This window comes from Bufo gargarizans, chromosome 9 (genome assembly GCF_014858855.1).
Source record: "Bufo gargarizans isolate SCDJY-AF-19 chromosome 9, ASM1485885v1, whole genome shotgun sequence".
NCBI classification, from domain to species: Eukaryota; Metazoa; Chordata; class Amphibia; order Anura; family Bufonidae; genus Bufo; species Bufo gargarizans.
The window spans coordinates 17,701,821-17,714,609 of record NC_058088.1 but is presented as its reverse complement, the minus strand read 5'-3'; the positions used below and the strand labels follow the sequence as shown (position 1 = coordinate 17,714,609).

Here is a 12,789-nt window from a genome sequence, read left to right as displayed (position 1 = left end):
CCATCTGTTCTGCTGTACTCTGTTATCTGGCTTACAGAATAAAGCAACTAACACAGATAAACTTGGTGTTGGTGAGTTCAAGCTATCTAATAAGTATTGTCCGCATTGATTATATCTGCTTATACAGGCCAGGCATAGAGGTCTCACTGGGGATAAATCGCTATTACAACAATCTGAGTCAGAATAGTCAAAAGATGCATAGGATTCTTACAGCCTGCTGTGTATATGTGTGTGCCTAATCTGCAATCAAGCTCAGTGCCATCCGCCATCTTGTGAAAGCACATGTTGCACAAGCTTACTGCACTTCAAGTGAATGTTGAAAACTGTTTCTCTACATTGCACTGTGTTACCTCACATGTCTAAGCTGCTGTTTGTCTTCTTAAAGAGACAGTACCATTTTTCGCAAAAACGTAAAAAATGTCTAGACGAGGCTCTGAACACTCTTTTATGGCTGAACCAACGCAGATACATCATGCCTCTGAACCAGCAGACGTACAGGGAGCAGATTCTGCAGATATTACCGAACAGAGTGTAGGACCCAAACGTACAATACAACCAACACAGAAACTCAGAGAAAACTATAAAGCCACTGGAGATGAGTTCTCCAGTAATTTGTCAGACCTCTGGGACAGAACCTCACACCACGTGTCAGTTTTGTCACACTCTAATGATCAACCAGCTGAAATAAGAGACTCTATAAATCACCTATTTGCTGTATATGTACGCTACCAGCAGTTGTCTGCAAAATACTCAGCCTTCTTGCAGGACTCAAATATAGAGGATTCTTCAGCAGAACTGACTAGGACTGATGCACTGAACCAACAAAGGGCTCTTGCAGTGCAAAATGCTAAGCTTAAAGGGCTTCTGTCACCCGACTAAACGCATTTTTTTTTGTCTACTTATAATCCCTATCCTGCCATATTGCCATATATTATGTTATTAATAATTTTCGTTCAGTAGATTTAGCCAAAAACTTACTTTTATGATATGCTAATTACCTTTCTACCAGCAAGTAGGGCGTCTACTTGCTGGTAGCAGCCGCAGAAAACCGCCCTCTCCTTGTGTTGGCTGACAGGGCCAGCCGCGATCTCCTCCTCCGGCCGGCCCTGTCAGCATTTCAAAAATCGCGCGCCTGTGTTGATTCGGCGCAGGCGCTCTGAGATAAGGAGGCTCATCTCCTCAGCACTCCCTCAGTGCGCCTGCGCCGATGACGTCACCGAAAGAGAAGACGTCATCGGCGCAGGCGCACTGAGGGAGTGCTGAGGAGGCGAGCCTCCTTCTCTCAGAGCGCCTGCGCCGAATCAACACAGGCGCGCGATTTTTGAAATGCTGACAGGGCTGGCCGGAGGAGATCGCGGCTGGCCCTGTTAATTTAACACAAGGAGGGGGCGGTTTTCTGCGGCTGCTACCAGCAAGTAGACGCCCTACTTGCTGGTAGAGAGGTAATTAGCATATAATAAAAGTACGTTTTTGGCTAAATCTACTGAACGAAAATTATGAAAATGGCAATATATAAATGGCAATATGGCAGGATAGGGATTATAAGTAGACAAAAAAAATAAAAAAATGCGTTTAGTGGGGTGACAGAAGTCCTTTAAGGAAGAAATCCGCATTACTCAACTGCAGACCAGATCTCACAGATCCACCACAACCAAGCACACTGCACTTTCTTCCAGATCCTCTCGTTCCAGAAGATCAACATTAAGCGACAAGGTAATAGAGGCCCACGCTGATGCCGAATCAAAAAAGGCGCAAAGCTTCTTTACCAGAAAGCAAGCAGAGATGGAAGCTCAAACGGCAGCTCAACAAGCAAAAATGGCAGCTCGCCAAGCAGAGATGGCAGCTTGCCAAGCATAGGTGATAGCTCGTCAAGCAGAGATAGAAGCTCAAAGGGCAGCTCAACAAGCAGAGATGGCAGCTTAAAAGGCAGCTCAATAAGCAGAGATAGCAGCTCATCAAGCCAAGATGGAAGCTCAAAGCAAAGCTCTCCAAGCAGAGGCAGATTCACAAATAAAGATTCTGCAAATGGAAGGGGGGGAAGAAGCTTCCCTAGCAAGGCTGAAGGTCCTTGAACAAGCAATGGGACAAAGTACTAATTCAGACTGCCTTATCCCAGTAGAACTGGAAGATCCAGCTTAACACACCAGTGAATACGTTCTATATGTCTGAGCCTCTTCAAGTCTACAACGCAAGTACATCTATGCAGCAAACCAGATCAACTCATGTCAACAACAAGGTGACTTCCGGTGATAAGCCGCAGCTGAAACCATAGCCAGCACAAGCCATGCTACATCATTTTACCCTGGTAAACCTCACCCTACATCACCAGAGAACTTTTACACCCAAGGGGTTCCACAAGTTACTTTGAGACCAAGGAATGAGAGACCAGATATGAATGACTTTGCCAGACTTAAGTGTTAGGAAACGGATGTGTATTCCACTTCAAACAGTGCCCTCACCATTATAAAGTGACCATTATAAATTATGAAAAGGATCTTTGACAATGATCACACCAAACCAGCGCCACCACTTCAAAGACACGATGAGTGCTGGTATCTGCCTTTCTTTGGACGTAAGCCAAAACAAATCAGGATAGTATTTGATTCCAGTGCCAAGCATCAAGATGTATCCCTAAATGATGTTCTTCTCACTGTCCCGAATCTAACCAACAACCTTGTAGGCATACTTATGAGATTTTGAAGAGAACCAGTTGCCATAACTGCTGATATTGAACAGATGTTTCATTGCTTCATTGTACGCAAAGACCATAGGAACTTCCTAAGGTTTCTGTGGCACCGTGACAACAATATGGACAATGAGATTATTGAATACCGCATGAGGTAAGAGGTAAACATCAGCAACAGCTAATGTCAGATTTGCCAGCTGACAGATTAAGTACTGACCCACCTTTCTCTCATGTTGGATTGGATGTCTTTGGGCCATGGATGGTAACAGTCCGCAGAACTCGAGGTGGCCAAGCAAATAGTAAACGATGGGCAGTGCTGTTCACTTGCATGAGTGTGCGTGCAGTACACATTGAAGTAATAGAATCTATGGATGCCTCAAGCTTCTTGCCATCAGAGGACCAGTGAAAACACAGAGGTCTGACTGTGGAACTAATTTCGTAGGAGCCTGTAAAGAGTTACAACTCAACTCTAAGCCAATCCAAGAACTTTTAGCTGAAAAGGGCTGTGCATGGATTTTCAATTCTCCTCATTCTTCCCACATGGGCGGCTCATGGGAGAGAATGATAGGCATCACACGAAAAATACTGGACTATATGTTTATGGACTTAAACTCCTCAAGACTTACCCACAAAATTCTAACCACCTTCTTGGCAGAAGCATCTGCCATAATCAACTCAAGACCACTTGTTCCAGTGTCTAGAGATCCAGAGACCCCAACTATCCTTACCCCAGCTACCCTGCTTAGCCAGAAGCTTGGGTCCATTCCTGTTCCACCTGGAAACTTTAAAGATGGAAATCTGTGCTTTGATCAATGGAAGCGAGTACAGAACCTTGCCAACCGCTTCTGGAATCGTTGGAAGATGGAGTATCTTTCCACTCTGCAAGGACGCAGGAAATGGCAAACGACAGTACCCTAACATACAAGTTGGAGATCTCGTTCTGCTCAAGGACCAACAAGCCAAAAGAATCGAGTGGCCTATGGGACTTGTTGTGAAGAGCGTTCCTAGTGATGGCGGTAAGGTACGCAAGGTGGAGCTGAAAGTTGCAAGTCAAGGGACTGTAAAGACTTTCATCAGGCCTATCACGGAACTTGTTCTGCTCTTGCCCTTTGGAGAATGAACTTATTTGCCTAGGCTGCTGAATCCTACTTGAAACTTCAAGCAAGAAGTGTTTGAACTTTACTTGACACAGTTGAAGCCTTACATTTTAGTTTTTGCATTATATGTCTGTTCTCTTTATGTTTTTCAGGTCCTCGGACATCAAGCAAATGGCACTGTTGTTTACTTGCAATTATATAACTACCGTTATGGTTTAAATAGTGACATTTTTAATGCCCGTCGGGGAGTGTGCTGCTACGCAGTTAAAATCTATATAGTTTGATTCATTGAACCATTCATATATTCTATATTTGGTTATCTGCTCCCAATTAGTGGCCGTTTTAGTATTGCACTTGTTTTTCTGTTTGTGATATCTGTGATTCATTTCATTGCTCCAAGCTATCTGATAAGGATTGTCCGCAGTGATTATAACTGCTTATACAGGCCAGGCATAGAGGTCTCACTAGGGATAAATCACTATTACAACAATCGGAGTCAGAATAATTCATGTTCATTAACCACTTAATTTCTTTCACTGCACCGTTCCCAAGGGAGCAATGGCCTGAGGGAGTACACCGTAACACAGCACCTCAACAGTGCCACTACCACTCTTATCCTCTGCATGGGCTCCTCGGGTGTTTGCTGCATTAAATTGGCATCACAAACAGAATTATGCCTCTGCACATTATTCCGCACAGCGTAAGGTCGCAGAGCACATGTTCTTACGTTGCCGAGGAAGACCAGGGAGCAGTGAGTACAGAGTCCGCACTGCATTCACCGCTCCCCGGTCCTCCTGTACTGATGAGCGCTTCGACTTTGAAGGGAAAATTATCTGACTATAACTTTTATTACATAGCAATATACACTCACCTAAAGAATTATTAGGAACACCTGTTCTATTTCTCATTAATGCGATTATCTAGTCAACCAATCACATGGCAGTTGCTTCAATGCATGTAGGGTTGTGGTCCTGGTCAAGACAATCTCCTGAACTCCAAACTGAATGTCAGAATGGGAAAGAAAGATGGGCTACAACAGCAGAAGACCCCACCGGGTACCACTCATCTCCACTACAAATAGGAAAAAGAGGCTACAATTTGCACGAGCTCACCAAAATTGGACTGTTGAAGACTGGAAAAATGTTGCCTGGTCTGATGAGTCTCGATTTCTGTTGAGACATTCAAATGGTAGAGTCCGAATTTGGCGTAAACAGAATGAGAACATGTATCCATCATGCCTTGTTACCACTGTGCAGGCTGGTGGTGGTGGTCTTATGGTGTAGGGGATGTTTTCTGGGCACACTTTAGGCCCCTTAGTGCCAATTGGCCATCGTTTAAATGCCACGGGCTACCTGAGCATTGTTTCTGACCATGTCCATCCCTTCATGACCACCATGTACCCATCCTCTGATGGCTACTTCCAGCAGGATAATGCACCATGTCACAAAGCTCGAATCATTTCAAATTGGTTTCTTGAACATGACAATGAGTTCACTGTACTAAAATGGCCCCCACAGTCACCAGATCTCAACCCAATAGAGCATCTTTGGGATGTGATGGAACGGGAGCTTCGTGCCCTGGATGTGCATCCCTCAAATCTCCATCAACTGCAAGATGCTATCCTATCAATATGGGCCAACATTTCTAAAGAATGCTATCAGCACCTTGTTGAATCAATGCCACGTAGAATTAAGGCAGTTCTGAAGGCAAAAGGGGGTCCAACACCGTATTACTATGCTGTTCCTAATAATTCTTTAGGTGAGTGTATGTATGTTTTCAGTGTTCCTTGACATTTAACATGATCCCACATTCAATCTCTTTTCTGCCACTTACAGATATCTATGTCTTTGGTCTGGGTGAGGAGATAAGCCATAATGAAATAAACGATATTGCATCCAAGAAAACTAGTCAGCATGTCTTCAGTATGGGAACAGTAGACGATATGAAGAAAGCCTTTGATGAAATGATAGGTAGGTAAACTTAGATTTATTCCTTGCCTATTGTTGCGATGTGATGCCTTGCTCCGGCTTGTGTCGAGCTGCAGGAAGCCCGGGCTACATGTCTGTGGTCTGGAATGGGCCTGTTATCTGCACCTCTGTATGCCGATGTGGGAAAGACAACAGTATAGTGATGGCTATTCGGGGGGTGCCATGTAAACATCAATGGCGATGGCCACGGGCATGCACCTCTCCTTTATATGCCTGTGGGGATATATAAATATACTTTAATGGGGTTTGAGTCTCCTGGGTAGAATGAAATCAATGATATTGCATCCAAGAAAACTAGTCAGCATGTCTTCAGTATGGAAACAGCAGACGATATGAAGAAAGCCTTTAATCTAATGATAGGTAGGTGAACTTCCTTCCCTGTATGCCAATATGGGAGACAACAGGCTTTGTCAGCGCTCAGCTATTTTTGGCGGCCTCATAGAAAATGAATAGAGGGCGGCTGCGCATACGCAGTGTGCCCTCCAACACTTTCGGGGCTCCGTTCTCAATATAGGTGCGGGTCCCAGTGTGTCACATTTAAGGAGTTGGAGTGCTGTGGAGGTCATTGTTAAGGGAGAAGGGCACTATAGAGGTCACTGTTAAGGGGCAGGATGCTGTGAAGGTCACTACTGTTACTGGGAAGGGCGTTGTGCAGGTCACTGTTAAGGGGGTGGGGCACTGTGGAGGTCACTGTTAAGGGGGTGGGGCACTGTGGAGGTCACTACTGTTACTGGGAAGGGCGTTGTGGAGGTCACTGTTAAGGGGAAGTGCGCTGTGAAAATCACTGTTAAGAGGGTGCGATGCTGTGGAGGTCACTGTTAAGGGGGTGGGGTGCTGTTCACGTCATTGATAAGGGAGTGGGGTGCTGTGGAGATCACAAAGGGAAAAGGTCACTCTTAAGAAGTTGGGGTGCTTGTCATTGTTAAGGGGGAAGGGCACTATAGAGGTCACTGTTAATGGGGCAGGCGCTGTGGAGGTCACTACTGTTAAGGGGCAGGGCACTGTGGAGGTCATTGTTAAGGAAGAGGTCACTATTGAGGGGGGCAGTGTGCTGTTGAGGTCACTGTTAAAGGGGCAGTGCGCTGTGAAAGTGTTGGGTGTGACACTGTTGGGTGTGATGCTATGGGGGTCATTGTTAAGGGGGTGGGGTTCTGTGGAGATAACATAAGGGGGAGGTCAAGGTTAAGGAGTGGGGTGCTGTAGAGATCATTTAAGGAGGAGGTCACTGTTAAGGGGCGGGGTGCTGTGGAGGTTACTGTTAATGGGGGGTCACTTTTAAGTGTGTGGGGTGCTGTGGAAGTCACTAAGAGGGCGGAATGCTGTAAAAAGTCACTGTTAAGGAAGGGGGTGGGGCGCTGTGGAGGTCACTATTAAAGGGGTTATCCCATGATTAATATAAAAGATTATAGTGAGAGTACATGACAATCTCTTTCTAACAAAGCTAGAACCAGTGCTGTACCTCACATGGATCCAGAGATCTCCCCATCCATTGCTCTGCTAGATTTATATCAAACTGGAAGCTCAAGGGTGTGTCCTTTCTCCGGGGGCGTGTCTTTCTCCGGGGGCGTGTCTTTCTTGTGTAGCTCTATCTCTATCACAGCTTAGGAAACAGCTGAAAGATGAAGGTGAGCATGTGGGGCTTTCTCAGTAAGTAGGACAAGAGAATAAAAAAAAAACAAGCAGCAGGTGACGCTGTACAGATAGATTTTATTGAATAGCTCAGTGGCTATACTAAATTGTTCATTACATACAATTACAAAAGTATTCAGATCCAGGTGCTGGTTTCAAAACTGTAAAATATTTTTGTGGGACAACCCCTTTAAGGTAGTGTGGTGCTGTGGAGGTCACAGTTAAGGGGGCGGGCACTGTGGAGGTCACAGTTAAGGGGGCGGGCACTGTGGAGATCACAGTTAAGGGGGTGGGCATTGTGGAGGTTACAGTTAAGGGGGTGGGCATTGTGGACGTTACAGTTAAGGGGGTGGGCATTGTGGAGGTCAGTTAAAAAAGAGGGGGAATGGATCGGCCTCCTGGGCACCTTTTGAACAAATCCAATAAACACAAAAACAGACCAACACTTCATACTCGGGCAGTGCTGGGTACTTTTTCTAGTCTATAGATATACTTTAGGTGGGGTTTGGGTCTCGTGTGGTAAGATGGTGGCTGTTTTGTTAAAAAGTATGTCTCTTCTTAAACTTTACTTTTAGACGAGGCAGGAGCTGTTGACATGTGTGGACTTGCCTATGAGCCATCTGAAAATGAAGGAGTAGAAGGAAAGTATCCCTGGATTGCTAAAATTACCATCACTGTAAGTGGCCATCACCTACCCATCTCTTAAAAAGTAAATGCGTCAATTATTTTTTTTCATAAGTCCATTTCTGATCAGTGTCACAAAACCATACAAGCATACTGTAAAAGGGCCTTAAAGGGGTCGTGCAGGGGTTTTATATTGATGACCTATGCTCAGGATAGGTCATCAATATCTGATCGGTGGGGATCCGATACCCGACACCCCTGCTGATCAGCTGTTTGACGAGGCGAGCGCTGCTTCCTCCTCATTACACTGTGTGTTGTCTCCCTTGCAGCAGTAGCCTAGTGCACTTAAAGGGGCTATCCAGGTGTGCAGTGCACATGGGCCGTCTCCCGTAGCCCTTCCTGTTCGATACTGCTTTGCCATAGACAGCATCGATGAGCAGGAATAGAGAAGCGAGACGACGCGGTGCACACTGCGTGCTCCGTCTCCTCATACAACTGAGCGGCGGGTGCCAGGTGTCGGGCCCCCGCAGATCTGATATTGATGACCTATCCTGAGGTAGGCGAAAGCCTGGCTAACCCCTTTAACTCCATTCAAGTGAGTGCAGCGAGTACTTGTAATTACACCGCACTTCCAAGACGACGGGCAGTGTGATGAAGAGGAAGTAGAGCTCTCAAGGAGCACCGCCACCTCTTCAAACAGCTGATCGGCTGGGGTGCTGGATGTCGGACACCCGCTGATTAGATATTGATGACCTATCCTGATGATAGGTCATCAATATAAAACCACTGCACAACCCCTTTAAGGGCCCCATACACATTATTGTTGGCTGAACCCATCGAGAACAGCAGGTTCAGCAGACAGTCTAGTGTGTGTGTGGGCTCCCAACTTTCCATGAACAGATGATGTTGGGGGGGAGAAAATTATCAGGCAAACTGAATATATATTTTTCCCGGATTCTTTTGTTCTCCCAGGAGATAAGCTACCACCCGAAGTGTCTGGCAACGGCTTTTTCCTGTCTCCCAATTGAATACACATACACATTCAGCTGAACTGAGTGTGAATGTTGGCCAATCCATTGTTCGGCAGACAGCTATTGCATGTGTATGGTGTTAGACATGCAACACAAGAAGAGAGGTAGAGTCACGAAGGGTGCCAACAAGGAAATCCAGCAGCACGTCCATCAAATCTTCACCTTTACTGGATCCTATTAAAAGCATAACATCCAGTGTGGTACATCATGGCCTACATGTTTCAGATAGACGCATGGTATCCATAGTCATGGCACGTCTAAGGATAGCATCCGTCTACCTGAAATGCGTATGGCCATGATGTACCACACTGGACATTATGATTTTAATATGATCCAGTAAAGGTGAAGATTTTATGGACGTGTTGCTGGATTTTCTTGTTTGGCATGCTTTATCCAAAGCCGAAGCGGCTTTCTGTGCACTGTCCTAGACTTTTTTACTTGTCAGAAAGTGATAGATCTGAAAGGGGAGAATGACGTAAACATACACGTATACAGTCCAAAAGATGTAGATCCACTACAGGTACATTTTTGGTTGGCTTTAAATAGCTTAGAAAATTCCACAAAAAGATGTAATGGCTTCAGGAGCCTTTGATAGGCTCATTGATATAATTTGAGATAATTGGAGGTGTAACAATCTAATAACAAGCACAGGTGCACTCTGCGGTCTCACTAAGCCCTCAAGCTGATGTTAAAATTGAGAGATTAGCAAACATGTAATACTATGAGGACATGTCTGAGCCTGAACACAGCGCCAAGGTTTCTCAAGTAGCTAGTTTATCACATCCACATAATTGCTATCTTGTGTAGGCTGTCTATTGTTGTACTTGTGGTCCACTGCGAGCATCCTCCACTGTATGCATTTTTGCTGGGTATCGCCATTAGCAACGGGCCACAAGTGCAGGATTTGCTCCCCTGTATATATGTGCATAACTGTATATGGGTTTGAGCACTTCCTGCCTGTTGAACACCACGTTATTTCTGATAATTGGAGGTGTACCTGTGCCAATATTTTAAGGACTACCTTCAAAGCCGATTTGTCTTGCTTGACATCATTTGAGAATCAAAAGAATTCAGCCACGACATTAGAAGAAGAATTGTGGACCTCCACAAGACTAGTACCTCTTTGGGAGCAACTTCCAAACGTGTGAAGGTACTACGTTCATCTATTCAAATGATAATATTAAAGTTTAAACAACACGGGACCTCTACCCATCATATCGTTCAGGAAGGAGAAGCATACTGTCTCCTAGAGATGAATGTACTTTGGTGTGAAAATTATGAATCAATCCGAAGCAAAGAAGATAATGGAGAAATGGGTACACAAGTATCTAAAGTAAAACGTGTCCTATATCGAAATGACCTGAAAGATGCCTCAGCAAGGAAGAAGCCATGGCTCCAAAACCACCGTAAAAAAGCCAGGTTACAGTTTCCGATGGATAAAAAAGGCACTAACTGAGAATTCTCCAGGTTGTCTTGGTCAGTTTTTTTTATTTCTACCTCAAAGAGTTGAGCAGAGAAAATAGCTTAGCTATTGGAGTACAGTGTTGGTTCCTTGAGATGCCTAACGCCTGTGTGAAACGAACCTTAGACAATCTAAAATCTATTAATCAAAATGTATAAATGAATCCTTGTCTCTAGTATTATTCTGACATTTCATATTCTTGAAATATAGTAGTGATGTGAACTGACCAAAGAGAGGGAATGTGTACTAGGAGAAAAACGTAAGGAATCCTGAAAACTGAATTTTAATGAATTTGTCGAAGGTGGATGGAAACTTATGACTCTAGCTGGAAAACAAACACATGTTCTAGGGCCAAAAGACTGTAAACATGACGTGTCAGCATCAGGTCCCATAATTATGATATAATCAGAGAAACTGTCATGAATCACTATTTTTGTCACTTTATTTTTTTTATTATAGAGCCCTGGTTCTGAAGTAACATGTAAAGGCTCTATCATAAGCAGAGATTTTATCTTGACTGCTGCTCACTGCTTTAATCTAGATGAAAAACTCCATGCTATTACTGTAGAAGTCGGAGGTAAGTGCTCCCATTGATTTCATTCAATCTTCGGCTGTTGTCCATCTACAACAGGCATCCTCAAACTGCGGCCCTCCAGCTGTTGTAAAACTACAACTCCCACAATGCCCTGCTGTAGGCTGATACCTGTAGCTGTTCGGGCATGCTGGTAGTTGTAGTTTTGCAACAGCTGGAGGGTCGCAGTTTGAGGATGCCTGATCTACAACCTCCAACGTGTTCTCCAACAGCAATATGAGCAGATGGGGGGTGCTCAATTCTACAAATGTGAGGAGCACAGGACTGCGTATGTTACCCTATTTTCTTTTATCTATTGTAGGTAAGGAATTCAAAGTGAAGGACCTCCACCGTCATAATAAGTACGACCCACTGGGCAAACAGGACAAGAAAGTGGAGAAATCTTTTGATTATGATTTGGCTCTCATTGAACTGAAAACTAAGATAGAATTTTCCAGAAAAATCAGGTAAAATAAACGAAGACTTCTCTTTACACTTGGTTCCTCTGACAATCCACATTTCAAGCTGTCGGAATAGTTATGCTGTCTCCGATTGACAGTCTATATGATTTATGTCAATAGAGAAATAGTTATCAATTTTATTTAATATTCAGGGATTTGATCTGATGGGAGAGTAGCTGCCACTGAGGAAGGGGTAAGAGGTCCCCGAAACGCGTCTGGCGTGAAACAGCGTACTACTCCCTTTTGGACAACAAAGAGGCCTCTTTACAAATATCTGCAGAAAATTTGAACCATATCTTTTCGGTCATTATTCCCGAAAGATTGGAGCGCTCTGAACCCTGTCACAGTTTTCTCCATCCGAAATCTCGGCATCAAGTCCCGCGATACCTTCAGCGGTGAATCACATACTACGGCTTGAGACGTGACTACGTGACATGCTGGCGTCCGTACGAACAAGCCAGAGATAATCAACGCAGCAGCGGTTGTTCTAAAAGAACATTTCCCTTCAACATCCAGGTCTGGAAGGCTATATTTCCACATATTTTGCCTCGACCAAGGAGAAGGTAAGACCCTATACAGGGTTCAAAACAATATAAAACTGCATTACATTGCTCCTACAATTTGGACATTGATCTACTATCTGCAGTCAGACAGGACTTTCCTCCTTTTTTCCCACAGAGGTCTGTGGAGTAGGGAACAGACTACAATATCTCTTCAAAGAATCATTGTATTATTTGTTTGCTTTGTTTCATACCACCGACCCTTAGTTATATCTTGCGATTTATCTATTTATTCATTTATATACCCCTAGGTGACATTTGCATTTATTGAATTTTACTGTGTATTTTATTGCTTATTGTTTTAATTAAATTGTACGTGATCACTTTATATTGCATTTAGGATTGTTTTTATCCACACATACAGAGTGCCAGTCCATATTTTTCTCTTTATTCTTAACCTTTATCTGTATGGGTGATACAGCTTCTTTGGACTAGAGCACCTGATCCGTATCACATAGAAGTGAGCTATTCCTATTACTTAACTGGTTTATCTTTTATCTATATAAATATATATATATTATCAACCATACTGGTCTAGAACTGAATTCAGTTCCTTGGAGATAATACCGTGTTTTCACTAGTATATTTTCAATCTCCCTGTATTGGATTAATTTTCAGGATGATGCTGCAGGTACACCCCAATCTTATTCCAAAACAGATACTATACACAAAGTATGGTT

At 43.9% G+C, this 12,789-nt stretch overlaps 1 protein-coding gene across 1 annotated transcript in view; it reads left to right on the top strand.

The window, feature by feature from the left end:
• LOC122919722 (complement factor B-like) overlaps positions 1 to 12,350 on the top strand; it is a 67,640-nt gene extending 55,290 nt beyond the window's left edge. Inside the window, exons 13-17 of the mRNA XM_044268906.1 lie at positions 5,619 to 5,753; positions 7,976 to 8,076; positions 10,977 to 11,094; positions 11,411 to 11,555; positions 11,702 to 12,350. Of these exons, the coding sequence (XP_044124841.1) occupies positions 5,619 to 5,753; positions 7,976 to 8,076; positions 10,977 to 11,094; positions 11,411 to 11,555; positions 11,702 to 11,714 (512 nt within the window). The 3' untranslated portion in view covers positions 11,715 to 12,350. The remainder of the gene's footprint in view (positions 1 to 5,618; positions 5,754 to 7,975; positions 8,077 to 10,976; positions 11,095 to 11,410; positions 11,556 to 11,701) is intronic.
• Positions 12,351 to 12,789: the final 439 nt, after the last annotated feature.